The sequence below is a fragment of the Protopterus annectens genome, chromosome 9.part0, assembly GCF_019279795.1.
Source record: "Protopterus annectens isolate FY-2018-M chromosome 9.part0, PAN1.0, whole genome shotgun sequence".
In the NCBI taxonomy this organism is placed as follows: domain Eukaryota; kingdom Metazoa; phylum Chordata; order Ceratodontiformes; family Protopteridae; genus Protopterus; species Protopterus annectens.
Genome location: NC_056743.1, coordinates 1,434,634,466 through 1,434,656,617, shown reverse-complemented (window position 1 = coordinate 1,434,656,617; position 22,152 = coordinate 1,434,634,466). Strand labels below are relative to the sequence as shown.

The 22,152-nt window shown below is 44.2% G+C and overlaps 1 protein-coding gene across 2 annotated transcripts in view; it reads left to right on the top strand.

The window, feature by feature from the left end:
• Nucleotides 1–22,152, top strand: part of DBNL (drebrin like) — a 902,612-nt gene that overhangs the window by 783,338 nt on the left and 97,122 nt on the right. For both annotated transcript variants that reach the window (XM_044084396.1, XM_044084395.1), the window contains exons 9-10: nt 6,573–6,647; nt 14,538–14,649. In XM_044084396.1, coding sequence (XP_043940331.1) covers nt 6,573–6,647; nt 14,538–14,649 — 187 coding nt within the window. The remainder of the gene's footprint in view (nt 1–6,572; nt 6,648–14,537; nt 14,650–22,152) is intronic.

Genomic DNA, 22,152 nt, shown 5'->3' with positions numbered 1-22,152 from the left:
GACAAACATTGGATCCCTTAGAATGACACCAGAAATTAAGCCAATTATTAAAACTGATCATTTTGTCTCTGTATTGTGGCATCATTCTTGGTGAAGGTAGGATACTGCTCAGGGTCAGGGTCATACCAGCCTGGGCTACATAATCTGAGAGCTCCTTTATGTCTCTCTTCATGTAGTCCAGGGAGGTACGTCTCAGGTCATTCACACCGGCATGGACAATGACTGAGTCATACTTGTACTTGCTGTGGAGTGACCTGAGTGCTTGTGTTATGTGGCGGATTCTAGCGCCCGACAGGCAGCTTACTGTGACCCTCTCCTTGTTCAGTCTGGTGAGTGGGACGTCAATGTGTCTGACTATGGAGTCACCTATGACAAGTGTCTGCCATTTTGTTTGGCCTTAAGGGCTGTGACTGATTTGCACACTGACTTTGTGATCTATGTGTTGCTTGTGTTATGTCATGAGGTGGCAGTTGTTTGGGTGTCTGCTTTGGAGGCCTCTGCTGTTTTGGTAGATTTTTGATCAGTGCCTCCGAGTATGTCTTTGTGTGTTTATGTGTTTGATTTGTAGTTGTGATAGTTCTATGTGAGACTGGGTTTATGGTGTGTGTGGTTACCTTCTCCTCCTATCTGGTTTTGCCAGTCCTGAGTTGAGAGAGCTCAGCCTCCAGTTTGGCTATATAGTTGCATCTCTCGCCTTCTTCTCTACTTCTCACCTGATTCTCCTATAATGAAGGCTTTTTTTGATGAGACTGTAGAAAACATGACAAAAACACTTTCGTTGGCAATCCATGTAGATTTATGATGTTCAGGAGAGGTAATAACACCCTCTTGAAAGATGGGTACCCCTGGCTCTTCTCTAGTCCCACCTGTCCTTGAGACTTTCCAGGATGCCTTTCAGTTCACCTCTTTGGCACCTGATTCTCAACTACCAGTTCCTATGAGACCAGACTGGTTTTGCAAGGTCCCTGATTACTTTAAATATTTATACAAGAACCCTGTAGCAGACTTTTATGTAGTATCTCTTGTCTTCAGATAATTCCTGAATGCTTCTGACCAGTGCTAATGCTCTACCTACTGATGAATATAGTAGGGCTATGGATGAATGGGGGTACGAAGGTTTACACCTCTTCTACCCTTGCCTTTAGGGACAGTTAATTACTAGACTCAAATGACATAATGTTTGATTTTTGTTTTCAACTCCTTAAAGTTATCTTGGATCCTTCTAGAGCAGACTCTAGGCAACAAATGCAGACCTTACTTTTGTAGGTCACTCAGATTGCCAGACACTGCATGAAGTGAAGTTACAATGCTGTGGATGCGTCTTCTAGGGCAGCTGCCACAGAATCTGTTATCCACAGATATGCATGGTTTCATAGTCGGTGTGTACCTCAGGATTTTAAATCAAAAATTCTAGATTTGCCCTTGGACAAAGACTTACAGCTTGGCCCTCAGGTGACCAGTCTTCTGAAAACTTTCCCAAGACCAAGGTGAGACCATGAAAGACTGCAGACATATCCTACTCTCCTCAGTTTCTAGATATCATAGGAATTACCCAGCTTTATATCATCCTACTCCTGCATTAGAAGGGAGTCGAGAACAGCCCAGAGGTGGAGAAAAACACCCAGGAAAAGATACTCTGAAAAATCCCAAAGGGAACTTCCAGCTGGAGGGCTGCCCTTTGGAGGCAAAAAATCTGTGATTGCCCCTGAAGTACACCTCCCCCCTGTCCTCAGCCTCATTAACCCCCCATTCCTAAAGACTTTTGCTGTCCCTGGCCTAGTGGGAAGCTGTTACCACAGACAAGTTGGTCCTTTCTGTCATCAGGGATAGCTATGCCATGTTTTGGGAAAACATTCACCCTCTGAGATGCATGCCACTAACTCCTCAAATCCAAAATTCCCTTCTGGCTGCCATTATTCAAGACCTCCTGAATCAGGGTACTATCAAGCAAGTTCCAAAAGAATTCATGGGAAAGAGTTTTTTCCAGGGTTTTTTTAGTCCCAAGAAAAGAAGGGCAGTGGAGACCCATCCTAGACCTGTTCATCCGGAATACTTACTTGAAGGTTCCATCTTTCAAAATGCTCTCTCTTCAGGCTATTCTACCTTTTATCCTCCCACAGGCTTTTAGTTTCATTGAATCTGAAGAATGCCTACCTACACATTCCCATTCATCCATCTTGTGCGAGATTCCTCAGGTTTTCTTCTGGTTGTTCACATTTTAAATTTACTGCAATGCCTTTTGGTCTTTTCACATATCCAAGAGTGTTCACAAAGTGCCTAACCTCCTGTAGTAGCTTTCTGTCACACTCAAGGAATTTGTTTTTTTCCTTACCTGGACAACCTTCTGATCCAGGCTTTTTCTCCATAGATTCTTCTTCAACGTCTGCAATTCACCCATTTTTGTCTGACCGGTCTGGGTTTCACTATAAACTACTAGAAGTCTCACATGATCCCTACACAGGACCTGGTGTTTCTAGGATGCAAGCTGGACACACAGAAAATGCATGCCTTCCTGCCTCTGGAAAAGATTCTCTACCTGTCCAGTTACTTCCAAAACCTATCCTCTGCAACCCATTGCTTTGCAAGGGAGATACTAAGACCTTTTGAGATTCATGGCAGCCACCATCCGTATGCTCCCTCTGGCCAGAATCCACGTGAGGAAAATTCAGTGGTACCTGAAGTCTGTGTGGTCCTAGCACTTTCATCCCTTGGACACCTTGATTCCTCGACTCCCTTGTCTCAAAAAGGAGCTTGTGTTAAGGAAGAGGTCATCTTCAACCCAAGATTACCTTTCATACCCTGTATACCTCTTCAACAGGTTCATATGAATGTCTCGGATGAGGAGTGTTGGCTGCGGACAAGATCACACAGAGTGCAGGAGAATTGGCAACCCCACTTCTTGAAAGAAGACATCAGCTTGAAAAAAATGGTAGCTCTTCTGTAGGGTTTTCAGATTTTCACTCACCTTTGGAGACTAGGATCACTCCCAAGTGTACACAGACAACACCACAGCCATGTGCTACATAAAAAGAGAGGCACCAGGTCTTACCAACTTTGCAGGTTGGCACAGGAGGCTTGGAATTTGGCAACACAAATGAACATCCTACTCACAGCTATATACATCCCTTCTCGGGGACAATGTTTTGCACCAGGGACCCTTGTCCCACAGACTGGAGGGACAGATGCCTTCTTTTTTCAGTGGACAGAAAAGTTCCTGTATGCCTTCCCTCCCCTCCTCTGCCTCTCCTTCTAAAAATTCTAAAGTACAAAAGGAAACGCCCAAACTCCTCTTACTGACTGCATTCTGGCCTAGGCAGCATTGATTTCTCCTGCTATTTCACCTGGCAAAAAGAAGTTACAGGAGGATACTTCTGCAGCTGGACCTGATTACGCAGCAAAAAGTATTGCTGCTGCATCCAAATCTTCCACTACTCAGCCTAAACATAAGGTTGATGGGATTTTAATCCCTTAAATACTTTTCATTTCTGAAGTGGTGATGGAAGTTCTTCCACAGGCTAGGGGAACTACTACCAGAAAATCTTACTCGACAAAGTGGAAGAAGTTTTCCTTCTGGTGCTGCAAACAGAATCCACTCATGGCACAAATCCCTATGGTACTGCAATACCTCTGTGAGCTTTTTCAGTCAAGCTTAGCCTAGTCATCCATAAAAGCTCATGTGTCTGCTGTCAATCCTTGCCTCCGTCTTAGCCCTTCACTTATAGCAGAGCTGGAGGGCAAGCTTCTCTTCAAGGGAGTTCTGCATCTTAACCCTCCTCAAAGAAATCCATGTATCCTCCTCAGGATCTTAATTTTGTGCTGGGAAAAGCTTACTGTGCCTCAGTTTGAACCAGCTTCTTCCACTTCTCTAAAATTCTTTGCCAGGAGGATTTCTGAGCTGCAAGCACTCATGGCCATTCCCCCTTTTCTCATTTTTCACAGAGACAGGGTGTCTCTCAGCGTTGACCCATCCTTCATGAATAAAGTAGTGAATGAGCTGCTTTGTCATTCAGGCCACCCATCATTCCACCTCCTTTTCCAGTTCCCAAAAAGGGGGAGGGGGATCTTGCGTCGTCCTATAGTCATCACAAGCAACTCAGATTTTACCTGGGTAAAACTGCATCCTTCAGAAAGACTCACCAGCTGTTTGTATCCTTTATGACGCCCTAAGATGGGATATCCACTCTCCAAACAAGCAGTTGCAGCCTGATTTCATGGAATATTACTTTCTGCTACTCTCACCATGGGTAAGACCTTGCCTTCCTGCCCTAAAGCACATTCCACTAGGGCAGCTGCTTCCTCAGCTTTTTACAAAGGAGCAGAGTCCAGATTTATCTTGGAGGTAGCCACAGTCATGTGTACATACCTTTACCAAACACTACAAAACTGATGCTTTCTCCAGGTCTAGGAAAGCCTTTGCTAGGTTAGTCCTGTCTTGACAGCTGGGACAGTTGTTCTTCTCAGTAGCCAACCACCTTTCCTTCCTCCTCCAGTTCGGGGAATCACCCATATGTCAAGAATACTGCAGCAGTGATTTCAGTCAGGACATGGCACAGCTGTGTAAGAACTTACTGTAACAGTAGATGTCCTACTAATCACTGTTACAGTATTCCATCTCCCCCTTCATCCATTCTTCTCTTTCTCACTTCCATTTTCAGTTGGCTGTCCCTCGCTGCTCTAACCTTTACTCTTACATAGGCACGGGGGGGTTTCCTACCTGTTCGAGCTACATCCCTCCTGGCTGACCTGTCTCCTGTCTCCATACTCTTCAGGCCGCTGTCTTAGAGGTAGTTTTAGTATCCATGCTGTTATGTAACGTCTTTTATAACCAAACGCATCTGAGCAAAGTTCATTTGTCAGACATATGACCTAAGAACGGTAAAACTTTGGTACCCCGCCTGGATGTTAGCGATGACAACCCATAAGTCAGGAATACTGCACCTGTGATCAGTAGGACATCTACTGTTATGGTAAGCTCTTACACAGTTGTGCTTTCACAGCGAATCTGCAGTAGGATAACCCCCTCCCCCCAGTACACCTTCACAATGAGGTCTGAGGTGAGATAGGTTCCCTCTCAACTGGGCCTGCGGTAGGATAGAACACTCCCTCAGACGTTCTTTCAGGGACAGAGTACAGTTCCCTGTTCACAGGGTCTTGGGAAGGATAAGATTTCCTTCTAAACTGCTATACCACTTAACTTCCTTGACCGACATGCTGAACTTGGATATCTGTTGTATTATAGAGAGGGTCATGTGTTAGCCAGATTATATAGAACATCCTGTGTCTTGTTTATGCAATTTGTACTAGAATATGACCCGTGTACCTAAAATTTGTAATTTGTGTTATAGGAGGTGTCATGTTTTTAGCCTGTTTGTACTGAATACCGTGTCTCTTGTTTTTCCATTTTGTAGTAGACTGTGTTATGTATTTGACTTATTGTAAGGTGCTTTTCTCCCCGGGATTCTGCTGAAAATGGGCAACCACTTCCCAGTCAGACCACCCCGATAAACAAATGTAAAATAAATAAGTCTCCTTATAGTGGAATCTGGATAGGGCAGATCCCACTGATTCTGAAGACGAGTAAGGTATCCCCTTCATTAATGTGTTTTGGGGTTGGATGGACATCACATTAGTGGTTTTGGAACAGAGCTGACCATCCATCAGTTGGTACTGGGCAGACTTGACCAAGCCACCCATGACAGTGGGGTCAAAACAAAATGGACCCAGCCCTCCAACAGTGAAATCTAGGAAGAGTCCACCTACAATGACATGTAAGCAGTATGGGCCTTTCCCCCCAATATGAGGTTTGGGGCTGGATACTTCCTGCTCCTAGTGGGGTATGGCTCAATGGATCACCTTCAAACAGTAGTGTATTGGATAGAATGCATCCTTTGCATTTGGACCTGTAGCAGAACAGCTTCTGCCATGTTTGCATTCTTGACTTGTGAGAGAACAAAATAGAAGTATGTCGAACAAGTTAGAAACCAGTAAAAGACACCCTCCCATATACACTTTACAGTTTAACTAACCTCCGCCTGCTTCATAGTTATCCATATGTGTACTTTTGGGACCACAAAGTGCTGTCTAGATTCTCATGTAGTAATTCTTGTACTGCTTTAACTGTAAACACACCAGCATCCCATGTTCACTCTGACACCCACATTTCTAATACTGGGGGGCAAAAAGTGAAAACTGCAACTAGTTGCATAGGTTTCTTCCTTAATGTATACAATTAATTACATCCTTTATTTTATTATTTAGATTGCGTTTGCTTTGGAAGTACAAATAAATCTTTCCTAGATTAGACAGTTAATGATTTAGGGTTCATCCCAACCAAGTACCATTACATTCTAAAATGAAACAACTAGTGGAAGCAGAGATATGAAGTTGGATGTATCCTGCTCATGGAAGTAAACCTTTACTTTAAGCTGTTTTGTAACATATACAGACATAACATTTTAACTGTTTTCATATTTTGTAACATTTAATATGCTTTTGGTTAGCTTTTACTATGGTTGGTTTGGTAGTCTGGGAACTGGAACCTTGTAACTTGCTACATGCTTTCTCCCCCCCAGGAGGCACTTGAAGCAGAACATCAGAAGGCTGCACGGAAGGGCTTCAAACGCAGTGAGTCTGTGGAGAAGGCTCAGGTATTTAGAGCTTGGCAATTGTCTGCAGCATTTAAGACTATCTTTTGAACATCAGGGTATGGTATGCACTGCTTGTACAGCTGGTGCATGCATCACTGTTACTTAACACACAAAGTCTTGCAAAAATTTGCAAAAAATAATTCTAGATAGAGGGCAAGCTGCCTCCTGGCAGTAATTTTAAAAAGGACGGTAAACAATTTCCTCAGGCATACTTATTTCAGTAAGCAGGCAGGGAGCCAGCAAGGAGAGAGTGTACACTGCATGCATGCAGTGAAAGTAGTTCATTTTCAGTGTAAAGAAATTGATATTGACTTTTTTATGTAAATTGGATTTTTAAGTGTATTGCTAGTTATGTTTAATCAGGATTTAGGAAATTTGACTGCCATTTTACTACAAAACACTAAAAGTGCAAAATGTTGATCAGGATATAGTTCTAAAGAACTAGAAGCATTTCAAGTTTGTGTTCAGTGTTCCATGCCTTGTCATCTCATACATTTCTCATCACTTCATTCCTTATTGTGTTTATCTAGATAGCAGCTTTCAAGCAGAAATCTCAGAGGCCTTGGCAGTTAGCATATGACAGAGTATCATTATTGAAGGAGATGCATTGTAGATAATTTACTATGCCTTTTGTGTTGAAGCATTATGTAGTAGATTTCTAGAAACCTCCATGTGCCCTTTTCTAGTGTGAGGTACCTCTGATTTCCTTTTCATTCTGGTACTTTTTTCCTTTCATAATGTAATTGTGTAAGTGTGGCAGATTGTAAGACTGATGCTATTGACCATGCTGAAACTCTAGAATTCTATGAAGTGCAACACTGAAATCGACCCCCACCCCCCATTTTATCTTAGTGAGACCATCCCAAGACTCATTTTCACTCTCTAGTTAGTGAGAAACCCGCACCAGTTCCTTTGCTGTAGTGTATAAGGGTAAACCAGTTTACAGAAAATGGTTACAGATGTCATTTGACTGTGTTTCCAGCTAGACAAGTCGAGCTGCCTGACCACTGCACCCCCTAGAACACAGGCCCCTTAACCTGTTTTGATACTCAAAATTTAATATTACTGTTGCAGCCCCTGGCAATGCAAAATCATGTTTCCAGTGCACTGCAGGATGGCCACAATCAAGACTATCATGTGCTTTAATTTATCCAGCTTGTTTTCCATTTCTTTAGTTTGGAGTGGAATTGTTTGTGGTATGTTCTTCTGCATTGTCTTACTGACGGAAAAATGATTTCACTCCCTGAACACCATTCACATTCCTTCAGAATGTTGTAGGAATAAAAGAATCATTTCAGATTACGTTTGATCAGTGACTTTGTATTTTGCATTTCTAGTATGAAACATACTGCATTGTCATACCTCCTACTTTCCACTAGATGGTAGTGGTGGATGTAGACTCTGGACTTAATTCTTCTAACACTGGGGAAGGGGGACGAAAACAAGTAGACGAAAGTCCCCAAGAAGATGAATGGATGACGCAACTAGATGGACCCAGGCAGGCACACACTTCATAATGTTTTGTGAGATAGAGTAATTTTTCCAGCATCTAAGCATGGCATATGTTGTCATTCGTTCCCATAGGTCCCCAGCTAGACGGGTTTGTAACGGTCTGTTAGCAGGACATGTGGGCATTTTATTTTAAGCTATATCAATTTTTAGCTTTAGGATGTTTCTTCGTAGACCACCAGTTTTGCCCTCTGCTTATGAAATTAATAGGGCAGTGGCTCCAGTCCAGGTTGGTCAGTAGACTCGGAACATTGGTTGGCATGCTGAGTGTAACAAGTGAGATGCTGTGAGGGAGGGCTAGGCCTCTGCAATCTGTGTGTACTCTCCTGTAGTAGAGATGGCCTGGTTTCCGTCTTTGAGGTCTAGCCCATAATAACACTGTGAATGATGACATCACAGTACTCCTTCTCTTCTCCCCACTTGTGATTGGCTCAGCTTTTGTCAGGCTTACACATATTAGTGCAGCTTGATACCCTATGTAAAGAAGCCTCATTCACTTGGAGAGGCCAGATGTCAAGTAAGTATTTTCCCCGGGTAGTACTGTAACTTGTAGCTTGACATGTTCTCCCACCTGGGACTTGTGTGTCAGATGTACACATTGACTTTGCACAAGTAGACCAACTCACCAGGGCATATTAATTATAGTGACTGTTTTTTTAACTCAGTCTAGATTTTAAGTTGGGAAATCAATTATCTGATGATGTTAATTTTCATTTTTTCTTACTGATGGGAAGTTTGTTCTGTCATTGGAACCGAGTCGGCCTTTATAACAAGCTCTCACGCTAGCCAAAAAACTCTCAAGCTAGGCCTTACCCATAGTGCCCCTCTCCGTACTACCCCAGATCTCATTTGCCGCGTATTGAATCAAGACATGTCAGGCCAGCTCTCAGTTAAGTCAGTACAATTTTTTCTTCACTGCTTAAACCTTTTCTTAGTTTTCTTTCGCATATTTAAATAATCTGTTAATCGCATAGTATTTGCTTATCTGCGCAAGTGTTCCTCCCTGTCTTTCTTTTTTTCTTACCAAGTTTGTTACTTTTGGTACCATTGCTGGTACAGGCCTTCCCTTATCTCTGAGGTAATTCCCAATACCATTGTTGGTTTTCTCTTTCCACCTTTCTCCTTTTAAAAAAAAAAAAAAAAAAACCTTTATGTGATTTACTCGTATTCCTTGTTGTTTAAACTGTATTTTTGGTGATTATTACAAACGTCTGAGAAAAAGGGAACAACTGGTTTTAAACACTGCCACCAGTGTGACTGGAAAATGCCGAATGTGGATAACAATTTGTCCTGTGTCTGTTGTCTTGAGGTGCCACACCTGTCTGTGAAAACCCCCTTGTGAGATATGTAAGGGATTTAGCTTCCGCACTTTGGCTGAACGGAAAAACAAACTGATGCTTAAAGGTTTCCTGAAATCTCCTTTCTCGGAGGCTATATCTGAGTCTGAGGGCTCAACCCCGGGGTGGGAGGATGGCAAAATGGTTAAGGTGTTTACCTTGCAGACACAAGGTGCAGAGTTTGATTCTCACATGGGGTACTTAGCTAGGCTTAAAATGGCCCACAAGGGCAAATAGCCTAGTACTAATCTATGAACCTATGAATCTAGGAACCTAAGAAGAAACATAAAAAGAGGAGTAAATGTGTACCCTCCTCTCCTCACGTCAGTGAATCAAAATCTGTGAAACCGAAAGCAAAAATTTCCAAACTGGCACCAGGACCTCAGACCTCCTCCACGGTGCCATCTTTGGTTCCAGGACCTCAACAATCTGCTACTGTACCGTCCTCAGCACCCATGCCTCAAGCACCGTCTATGACACCAGTTGTGACTACAGTACCAATTTCCCTTTCGGCACCAAAAATAGTTCTTCTAATTCCAGTCACCCCCCACACACACACACACACACACACACACCTATACAGCATACTGGGCCATTGACCACAGTGCAAAAAGTTGAGACTTCCCCCCTTGGACCCGATATTCCCCTTTGGTGGGTCTGTTTTTTGGACAGCAATGCAGCCCATTTTTAGAGTGTCTTCACTCCCCGTTGATGATGTCCTCCCACTCATCCAGGAGCCTTTCGGAACTGGATGCAGTGAGGCTAGTGGATCAGCTCCTGGTGGCCAGAGGAGTTCCACCTCCTTCCAAATACTCCCTCCCACCTGGAGCAGAGGGATTTTCTCCACAGACTTCGACATATATTCCTTCTTCGACTGCCTTTGAGGTATCAGAGCCTTCGACACCGACGACAACCCTGGTTCCAGTGTCTTCGGTTCCAGTGGTAGACCTTACCATGGCTTTGGAGTCTACCCTTTGTCTGGCGACTCACGCGGGGCTGGGCCATCCTTGGGATCGAGACTGGTCTGACTGTCAGTATCGTGATCCCTTGTACATCACCTATTTTTTTCCACGGCGCCATCTACTATGGTTCCGGTTATCTTGGCGGAACAGCGTCCTCTTGTGGCTCCTTCCCTGGGAGTGGGTTCGTTGGAGCGGGGTGTGACCCTGGTCCCAAAGTTGTCTTTCTGTGTTCCAGGCTCCCATCCGTCTCTAGACGGACCTGCTTTCCAGGTGATGGAGAAGGCATTTGCCTCTGCAGGCTTTCAGCTGGTCCCTTTGGCACTGGAGACCCATATATATCTTTCCTCTGAGCCACAGCTGACGCAGCCCACTACTCAGGGACATCGGGCATGAGAACCTCAAGACACCCTTCCACAAGGTACCCACTCTTCAAGGTCCTCTTAGATAGTGCAAGAGGAAGCACGTGGATTCCCCCGAGGGTTTCCTCATTGAAGATGCAGACTATGATGAAGGGGAAGGGTCCCCACGGTCGCCCTCTGAGGATGTCTCCTTTGGAGACAGAATGGAAGTCTTGAAGCAGTGGGGAAGACTGGAAGTCGACCACCCCTTCCTCTGAGGAGTTCTGTATTCTTGCAGGCTTTCAGTGCTCGACCCTCCTACTTCCTGGGTGACCCCACTTACAGATGACCTGGTTCAGCTCATCGTGCCTGGAAGAATCCTGATACTGTTGAACCTATCCCCCGGAGACCAAACAAAATTCTTTCTCCACCAGAGGACAACCCACACTGGGCCAAGGACCTACTAGTAAATGCTATGGTTGTGGCAGGGGCCATTAAGAAAGAGCTCACTGAGAGGAGCGCTACTGTCCATCCCCCTAACAGGGAGTCTCAGGCGATAGACTAGGGAAGCCGGTGTATTTTTCATTGACCTTTGCCATTCGGTCCTTGAACTGTCTGGCCCACTTTATACAGCTTCAAAGAGACCTAATCTTGGAACTCTCAGAAACCCTGGTAGGAGCAGTTTCTGATGAGGTACGTGACAATGTTGCTTCACAGCTTGCCACCCTGGAGTCTATTTCTAACTCATCCATGCGGTTGATTTCTCACTTTACCGAAGGGGCGGCTAGTGCAGCAGGTGCAGGCATTGTCATGAGATGCGTCACCTGGATGCACCTATGATTTTGCGGATCCCTTCAAGTCTTCCTTTTTCAGTGCTCCCATAGAAGCCTCTCTCTTTGGCTCAAAGGTGAAAGACACTTTATCCAGGTGTGAAAGGGACTGTAAGACCTTGTCTGCTGTGGGCATATGTTTTTCCACCCCTCCAACGACCCTATTCTAGGAATCAGAGGAGTGGAAAGATGTGGTACTACCCCTTCAGAGACGGGAGGGGTCCGCACAATCAGGGATCCAAAGATTCTTTCTCTGGACAGCCCTATCAGCATGAGGAGTGGCCCGATTGCTTACCTCTAGAAGTAGTCGGGGGAAGGTTCTCTGCACCTCCTCACCTGGCAATCCATAACTACAGATTATTGCATGCAGACAATTTCCAGAGGTTATCACATCCCTTTCAGTCTTTACCCAAGGCTGCCAAGGCATATTCTTGATGTTCCACCCACTCAGTGAGAAGCAGCAGCTCAAGAAATACAAAAGCTGCTTCTAAAAAGAGCCATTCAAACAGTCCCATCAGACCAGATAGAATCCGGAATTTACTCAAGGTTCTTTTTAGTACTAAAAAGAATAAGGGACTGGAGGCCAATCTTGGACCTCAGCATCCTAAACAAATTTGTCAGACAAAATTCCAGATGGTCACTGTTCAGTCTATCCTCCCGTTTCTAGAGAAAGACGATTGGATGTGCTCGATAAATCTTCAGGATGCGTATTATCACATTAAAATGGACAAATGCTCCAGGAGATTCCTCCGTTTCCAGCTGGGAGCCAATCACTGCCAATTCCGAGAGCTGCCCCTTTGTTTTCTCTACGGCTTCCAGTGTGTTCAAATGCATGGCAGTGGTAACAGCTCACTTGAGACTGCAAGGATTCCAGATATTTCTGTATTTAGACGATTGGCTCCTTACCACCCCAGCCAAGTGTCTACTGGTTTCAGCTATACATTGCACCCTACAAATAACGAAACACTTAGGCATAACAGTAAATGAAGAGAATGCAAGTTGACTGCTTCTCAAAGGCTGGAATTCATAGGGGCAGAGTTCGGTACTCCGTCTTGCCTAGTCTTCCTTCCACTTTACAGGCTAGAAAAACTTTGGTCTCAACTCCAGGCGATAACTCTCAGGGCAAAGCTTTGACTCGAGCAGTCCTCCAACTGCTAGGGTCAGTGACAGCATCGATAACAATAGTTCCACCGGCAAGATTGCACATGAGACTTCTACAGTGGCTTTTGCAAACACAGTGGCCCCCTTTGACTCATCCTATGTTCTTCCAGATCAGGATAACAAATCCATGCAAACAAGATTTACTTTGGTGGATGAAGCCAGAAGGGCATCTATGGAGTCTCCTTTTCTCCCCCTCTCAGCCCAGAGCCATAGTGACCACAGACTCTTCCCTGATTGGGTGGGGGGGGGGGCATTTCCAGGGAAAGACAGTCCAAGGCACTTGCTCACCCATGGAGGCCAACCTGCATATCAGTGTTCTAGAACTGTGAGCAGTGCTTCTAGTGTTGCAAGTATTTCAACCTGCTCTCCCTTTAGGAACAATTGCCATCCAGTCCGACAACATCAGTAGTCTGGTATATCAACAAACAAGGAGGAACCAAGTCCTACCCATTGTGTCGTGAGGCCATGAGAATTTGGCAATGGCGATAGCTTTAACCGCTGTCTGATAGCAGTGCACATTCCCGGGGATTCCAGCGTAATTGCAGACAAACTGAGCAGATGTATTCTCCTACCTCATGAGTAGACCCTGAATCCTATTCTAGCGGTGAAGATCTTCATTTGTTGGGGCCAGCCTTGCTGCGATCTATTCCCATCCTCTGCAAGTCATACATTTGCCCTAATTACCCCACCGGGGGAGTCTCCGAAGGACAGTCTTGTGCACGAATGACCCACGGGACTTCTTTATGCTTATCCTTCCCTTTGATCCTGTTCGGTTAAAAAGCAGAGTAATCCTCATTGTACTCTACTGGCCCCGACAAATTTGGTTCCCTTTTTCTGGCCTCACCTAGTACATCAACTATGGATTCTGGATCCAATTCCAGAATTGCTGTCGCACCCACAGGGGTTGATACATCCGAATATATCGAGCCTCAAGCTGACAGCTTTCCAGGCAAAACAACCTGTAAAATAACAGTTGCATTTTTATTTTCCTTAAAATGTTTGACGTTTGTTTAGAAATATGTCTGTATGCATGTATGCCATGCTGTCTGTCTGCAAGCCCAAGCAGACTCGTACAGTCTTTAGACTTTTAAATTAGTGGTTAGTTATCCGACTACTCAGCTGTCCTTTGCATTTGTAGTCCAAACTATTTTTATTTTGGACTTTTCCTACTCGCAGTAATTGGGTGAATTCTACGGGATGCTGTATTGGACGTTCACTGAAACAGCTCAGCAGCTGAAGCTGTAGCATTGTGCTTGCTGCATTGATTTCAGTGCAATATATGATTAGGTAAATAGAATGTTTCATCTTCAAGTACTGAATATGCTGCAAATTTAGGTGAAGTATAAAAGGTGGAGGTTTTTAGGTGAATTTCTTTCTCCAAGTCTAATGTTTGTGGTTCTTTAACCAAAATATATGCACAGACTGTGAACACAATCTGAAAACATTTTGGGTATGCTATCTGCAGATATATGCATTCATCAGATGGTATGAGAGCTTACAGGAAAAGCAACCTTGGATGTGGAAGTAATAGTTATCTGTGTGTTGGATGCACAATAATATAGCATGGAGCAGTGATCAATGTCAGTAGTAGGTGGGATGGCAAGATTCTGTCAAAGTTAGTTTTTAGAGTGGTGGAATGCCGTTGTAAGCTATGACCTACAGTGTAAAGGATGCTGAGGAACTGTGACTTATATATATTTTTCTTTTTGAACCTACACTGCCTCCCCCCCCCCCAAAAAAAATTAAAAAACAGGAAGCAGCAGCAGTCATCTCACAAAGGTCAAACAATCCACGAGAAGTCTTCCGGCAGAAGGAGAAGAGCATGTCATATGATACAGGGGCGTTGCCTGTCTGCTCTCAGCCAGGTAAGAAGCGTTATTGCTGATCACAAGTGTTTGTTAGTGTATTTATATTCATTGGTCAATGATTTCAGCTATCAGCTAGTAATCCAGCTATTTGTCGCAAAAAGTTAACAGTCTCACAGTGGTTAAACCTTCTGTCTCACTTTGAATCACTGCATATGATGCCTAGTTTACACCCCAGTATGAATTGCCCTGATATTTGGTCTAAAGGTTGTAGAACACTTTGTCTAAGATTATTCATTAGCTGACAGAAGATTTGTATTTTTTTAATTTTGTCTGTTCTACTTTTGTTAATATTGTAGTTGTATGGGATGGTTTTCATTGTGTTTTGGCAATTTTAAATACATTTGGGCCACTCTTCAAGGTGTAAATACACAACAATGCAGTAACTTAGTCCTTTATTTGCAACAGAATGTTACAAAAAGTGTGAATTGTTGCAGATTGTATTTGCATTAGTGCAGTATGCACCCTAAAAGGGCTGAGTGTGTAGAATTCAGTTATTCATTATGATACAGCATGCATTATTGTGCTATAGCTGCATTTAATAGCATTGCTTGACCATCTTCATATGCTAAGCAGCTGACAGTAAATCACATGCTGACATATACTGTTTCTCCAGTGTGCAACATCACAATGAGCCAGTTGCAGAAGTATGTTGGTTCTCTATTTTTGCTTACACTTCTACAGCCGTTGCTACTTCAGGCAGACAAATTCAAGTGTGTCCTGTAGTTATTGATGTTCTTTGTGTTTCACTGTTGCAGTCATTACATTTGGGTAATCTGCTTCGAGGTTGCCCTCAGTCGGCCTGTTTAACAAAGTCTTGGGTCCTGCATCAGTTGCTGTCCCTTCTTCCATGACGTCAGGTCGTCGGGTATAAAACATGCAGCAGACACCATTACATCAGTCTTTCTTGCCATGTGGTGCCCAAAGCAGAAGCAGTTCGCAAGTGCCGGTCGGCCGACTCCTGAAATTTTCATTTTCGAGTTTCAGAACCGAAGTCTTCAACTTAAAGCTAAGTACCCCATTGGGGAAACTTTTTCTTGCTCCTTACCGATGTCAGTAAAAGTTATTAATTGTATTACTTGTGGAAAGCAAATACTTCATAAAGATTTTCATTTGTACTGTATTCCTTGCCTAGGCCCTGACCCCGATGTACCTTGCTGTCAGTTTTGTGCTTTATTTAATCGGCGCACTATCTGTCGTCGGTATATTTTCGCCTCTAAATATTTTGGTTCTCTGTTCAGTTATCCAGAAATGTCATCAGTAAGCCATCTGACTACTGGGATTCCGAAAAAATGCAAAGATAGACAGACAGGTTGCCGAGGTCCAAAACTGCCGACAATGCTTCTCCTAAGCCAGTCGCCAGTTTGCTTGTACTCAGTGAGGTGCTTTCGCAGCCCCTGATACCCACTATTTCTGATTCGCAGGCCTCTACTGAGAACCATTCGAAGTCCGGTATGCTGCGAGATACTTCAACTATGGAACCTGTGGATGTCTCTACCTTGGATGGGTCCAGAGCCGCTGTGCAGGCACCGGCTTCTGAGGGTGTATTCAGGCCTACGGACTTGCATATTAAATTGACGCCTCCTTCAATACTAAGGCCTAAATTTCGATCCATGTCTAAAAAAACTGACGCCCAGGCCACATGCTCAGGCCCCTATGCCTAAAAAAACAAATGTTAAAAATGGCTGAAGATCTAATAACTCCAATTAGGGGTAGTCAACCCCCCCCCCCCCCCCAAGAGGCCCAGGGCTGAGCTTGATTATGAATCTTCTGATCAGGATTCTGTTTCTTCTGACTCTTCTGATGACCTGGATTTTTCCTTTCCTACTTATGAGGATTCTGATGCAGAGGACTGTATTCCCTCTGCTTCCCCTCCTGAGGATTTTTCTTTTGGGGAAACCTTACATACTTTAAGGGAGCATTTTCACTGGGAAAGCCAGGAATTTTCTGATTCAAAAAAGAGGCTTAGGGATTTCCTCCTTCTACCTCAGCATAGGCCTTTGGCTATTCCTTCTGTACTAGACATTGTTGATGCTTTCTCGGAATCCAGTTTGGCCCCTGATTCCCTGCCTCCTGCTCCTAGTAAACCTGACAGATACTAGAGGGTTCCTGAGTCCCTCAAATTCCTTTTCAAAAATCCTATTTTAGATTCAGAGACTATTTCTCAGGGGCCCAAGGGCATTAAGGCTTCTACTGCTAAAAACCCTACCCCTTCTGATAGAGACTCCAGGGCGCTGGATAGATGGGATAAAAAGGTTTATACTTCAGCAACCTTGGCAATCAGAGATTTAAACTGTCAATTTCATATGGTAAAATATCAGCAACATGTTCTTGGACTGCTTAAACAGAAAATTATGTTGATTCATGACTGTGGAAAATAAAGATTTAGAGGACTTAATGCATTCTGCTGAACAAGTTGGAAAACATACTTTGTTTTGATTCTTTAGAGGCCTCTTGCAGGGCTGCTGTTACTGGGTCTGTGCTTAGAAGGCATGCTTGGCTTAAGGAGCAAGCTTTGCCAGATCATGTTAAAGCTAAATTGTTGGATGCTCCTTTAAATCAGGACCACCTGTTTGGCAACAAGGCTGAAGAAGAACTTAAAAAGATGGAAAATAAAGCTAAATCTATGCGAACTGTTAAAGATATTTTACAAGTGCAACCCCCTAGATTTAGTAGGCACTGGCCTACTAAGAACTGGTCCTTTCCAGTCCCTTCCAGGTCTTCTCAAGCCAAACCCAGACACAGCAAAAACCCCAGGATGTTCATCGTGTTACACTGCTGCAGTCATTACACTTGGGTTATCCTGCCGTCAGGTGGTTCCCCAGTCGGCCTGAGTTCCAAAGTCTTGGTCCGGCGTAGGTTGCTGTCGCCTCCTCCCTGACGTCAGTGTGACAGGGGTATATAAGATGCAGCCGATGCCATTTTCTTCAGTCTTTCTTGCCGCGCGGTGCCTGAAGCAAAAGCAGTTTGCAAAAGCAGTTCACAAGTGCCGGTCGGCAATCTCCTGAGGTTTTCATTCTGAATCCAGAACCGAAATCTTCTACAAAGCTAAGTACCCCATTGGGGAAACTTTTTCTTGCCTCAGACCGATGTCAGTAAAAGTTAATAACTGTATTTCTTGTGGGAAGCAAATACCTCATAAGGATTTCCATTCCTGTTATATCCCATGCCTAGGCCCTGACCACGACGTCACTGGTTGTTGGTTTTGCACTAGGTTTAACAAGCGCGCTATTAAACGTTGGTTTGATTTTGCCCGACATTATTTTGGTAGAAAATTCAGTTATACCATGCCATCGGAACTTCCGACAACCAGAATACACAAAAAGCGCAAAGACAAGGATAGGCATCCGAGGCCCAAAACTGACGACGAAGCCTCTTCTAGGCCAGTTGCCAGTTCTCCAGTTTTCAGCGAGGTGCCTTTGCAGCCCCTGATGACAGCTTCTGTAGAACCACGAGCCGCCTCTGACTCCCACGTGGAGATGGCTGGGCCTTCGGACGCACAAGTTCTTCAGCCTACCGAGACTAACCTTTCAGAGGTATCCGGAGTAGCTGAGCAACCCACAGCTACAGAGGGTGTCTTCGGACCTACTCAGTTAAGGGTAAGCATTAAATCCTCAGCTAAGTCTAAGCCTCCTTTAAAGTCAAAGAAACAAATACAGCATTCTCCAGGACAGGCCTCCATGCCTAAGAAACAAATGCTCAAAATGGCCGAAGACCTAATCACTCTGATCAGGAGGTCCCATCACCCTCCTGATAAAAGGTCTAGACAGGATGCAGACTGTGACTTATCCGACCAGGTGTCCATCTCTTCTGATTCATCCTCAGACCTAGGATACTCTTTACCCCCTCATGAGGATTCTGATGCTGAGGAATCAGTTCCATCAGCCTGACTGCCTGAGGACTACTTCTTTGGGGAAACCCTACATACCATAAGGGAGCATTTCCACTGGGAAGGCCAGGATTATTCAGAATCCAAGAAAAGGCTCAGAGACTTCCTTTTATTACCTCAACACAGACCCCTTGCTATTCTGCCAGTGTTAGATATTGTGGATGATGTGTATACTGAATCCAGGTTAAATCCTGATTCCTTACCTCCAGCCCCTGTTAAACCTGACAGATACTACAGAGTCCCTGACTCACATAAATTTCTGTATAAAAGCCCTGTAGCTGACCCTGAAACTATTTCTCAGGGACCCAAAGGAGTTGAGGCCTCATCAGCCAAGAATCCAGTTCCCGCTGACAGAGATTTCAGAGCATTAGACAGATGGGGAAAGAAAGTGTATACGTCTGCAACTTTAGCAATGAGAGCCTTAAATTGCCAGTTTCACATGCTAAAATATCAGCAGTTTGTACTGTCTCAGTTAAAACAAAAAATGCTTCCAGAATCAGATCTTCCTAATTTTAAAGAAATGCAGGAAACAAGTGGGAAAGCGTACTTTGCAATGTGGTTTTGATTCTCTAGAGGCCTCCTGTAGTTACAGGCTCTGTCATTAGAAGACATACTTGGTTAAAAGAACATACGTTACCAGATCATGTTAAAGCAACATTATTGGCTGCACCTTTGCAGCAGGATGTGTTATTTGGAGTTAAGGCAGAAGAGGTATTAAAGAAAATGGAGGATAAGGCAAAATCTATGCAAACGGTGAAGGATTTTCGTACAGATTCAGCCTCCTAGATTTAGCAGAAACTGGCCAACTAAGAATTGGTCCTTTCCAATTACAGACAGACCTCAAAGGGGAAGATGCAGACGTCCAAGAGGTAGAGGTCAAACACAAGGTCCTTACAGGCCTCGACAGTGGGTTGCATCAGGCCAGAAAGAAGGGGGAAGATAGGCCCCAACCATATAAAAAACGGCTCCAATGACTTCCCACTACAGCTGCCAAACAAATCCTTCTTGGCAGCCTCCTTGGGAGGAAAACTGGCACTCTTCTACCACAATTGGCAAATGATCACCAAAGACAAATGGGTTCTCAACATTGTATTTCAAGGTTGCAGGTTCCGCTTTCACACACTGTCAAGGTTAAAAGGAATGCCAAGTCTGCCACCAAATCAATGGGCAGAGGCTCAAAAACAAATTACAGCACTCGTGGATATGAGAGCTATTCAAAGGTGCCATCACAGGAGCAAGGACAAGGATTTTACTCAAGACTCTTTCTGGTAACCAGAAAGGACAAAGCCTGGAGGCCCATTCTGGATCTTTCATCTCTAAACACTTACCTGGATGTTTCGAAATTCAAAATGTTGACATTACAGCAGCTTCTTCCCATGCTGGGCAAGAAAGCTTGGCTCGTGACTTTGGACCTCAAAGAGGCATACCTGCATGTCCCTATCAGACAAAACTGCAGAAGATACCTCAGATTCATAGCTGGTTCAATACACTACCAATTCTCTGCACTGCCCTTTGGCTTATCTACTGCGCCCAGGGTCTTCACAAAGTGCCTGGCACCAGTAATTGCATTTTGCAGACAGGAATTCAAATTTATCCGTACCTGGATGACTGCCTGATTCAAGCAGAGAGCAAGGACATTCTTCTAAAGCATCAGGCATTTGTAAAAAAGTTAAGTTGCCTGGGGTACACAGTAAACGAAAAGAAATCAAAACTAGTGCCCTCACAAGAGATTATATTCCTGGGTGCCAGCTTGAACACAACGGCCCAGATGGCTTATCTCGCGCCAGACAAACAAGGACAACTGACTCAATGCTTTCACTTGATGGCAACAAAGACCCAACTCCCTGCAAGAAAAATTCTGCAGGCCTTGAGTTACATGGCATCCTGCATACTACTAATTCCATATGCCAGACTACATATGAGGAAACTACAATGGTACCTAAAGAATGTATGGTCTCAGCACTGTCAAAGTTTGGAAACAGTTATACCACTAATTCCTTGCATTCAACAGGAGTTTCAATGGTGGGCTCAAGCTTGTCACCTCAACAAGGGACAGCCTTTTACACAACCCACAGTCAGGCAAACACTGACAACAGATGCATCGGATTACGCCTGGGGAGCACACATGGCAGGCAAATGTATTCAGGGCACATGGCCCGCAGAACAAAGGCATCTTCACATCAATCAAAAAGAGATGCTAGCTGTACAAAATGCCCTTATAGCTTTCAAGGACCTGCTGCATCCAGGACAACTACTACTAAAGACCAACAACACCACAGTTGTGGTACATAAACAAGCAAGGGGGCACTCACTCCTACCCACTGTGCAGACAAGCTATGACCTTGTGGAACACAGCTATAAACCTTCAAATTCATCTGCAAGCACAATTCCTGCCAGGAGACAAAAACACACTGGCAGACTTAAGCAGAAACATCATGGATCCCCACGAATGGGAGTTGAATCCACAAATATTCAGAATGATAATACAGAAATGGTGGAGCCCGGATATAGATCTGTTTGCATCCCCAATAAACTGCCAGCTACAAAAATTCTGCACAAGGGGTTACCATCCACAAGCATGGAAAGTGGATGCCCTCTCATTCAGCCGGGAGAACCTACAAGTATACGCTTTCCCACCACTACCTCTCCTGCCAAATGTACTCATAAAAGCCAGGCAGGAAGAGCCAAAGATGATCCTGATTGCACCAGACTGGCCACACCAGCACTATTACCCCATATTAAGGAGCTTAGCAGAAGAACCACCCTGGATTTTGCCTCCAATCACACATCTGCTGACTCAGCACAGCAAACAAATACTACACAGTCAGCTAAAGACCTTAAACCTAGCTGCATGGAAGATTCCTTTGTCAAGCAAGCAATGCCTCTCTCCAAAGCTGTTATGGATGTCATTCTGGAGGCCAGAAGGCTTAATACCAGGAAAGCCTATTCGAATAAATGGAAGAGATTCTGCGCCTGGAACCAAGCTCACATCCTCAGGTATCACAATACTTAACTGAGCTGCTGGACAAAGGACTCTCCTTCTCATCCATCAAGATCCACGCCTCTGCCATCTCTGCTCATTACAACACAGATCCACCAATTTTCTCTAATCCTCTGTTAAAACAGTACCTCAGAGGGGCTAAAAACATAAGACCGCCCCGTAGAGCACCTACTCTAACATGGGACCTCAACTTTGTTTTGGAGAAGCTAACTTTACCTCCTTTTGAGCCAGCCAACACAGCAGAATTAAAATATATCTCTTTGAAAACTGCTCTGCTCCTGGCAATAACATCAGCATGAAGAGTTTCAGAATTACAGGCACTAATGGCAGTGGAACCTTTCCTCATTTTCCACCAGGACAGGGTGTCTTTAAGAACTAACCCTACTTTTATGCCAAAGGTGGTATCCAGTGTGGCTCTAAACCAAACTTTTCACCTGCCAACTTTTTATCCTAAACCACAGAATAAAGGGGAGAGACCACTGCACTTGGACATTCACAGGCAGTTATGCTTCTACTTGGACAAAACCAAAGCTTTCAGAAAATCTGAGCAATTATTGGTAGCATATGCTGCCAGGAGCACAGGGAAAAGCCATTTCAAAACATCCTTTCAAAA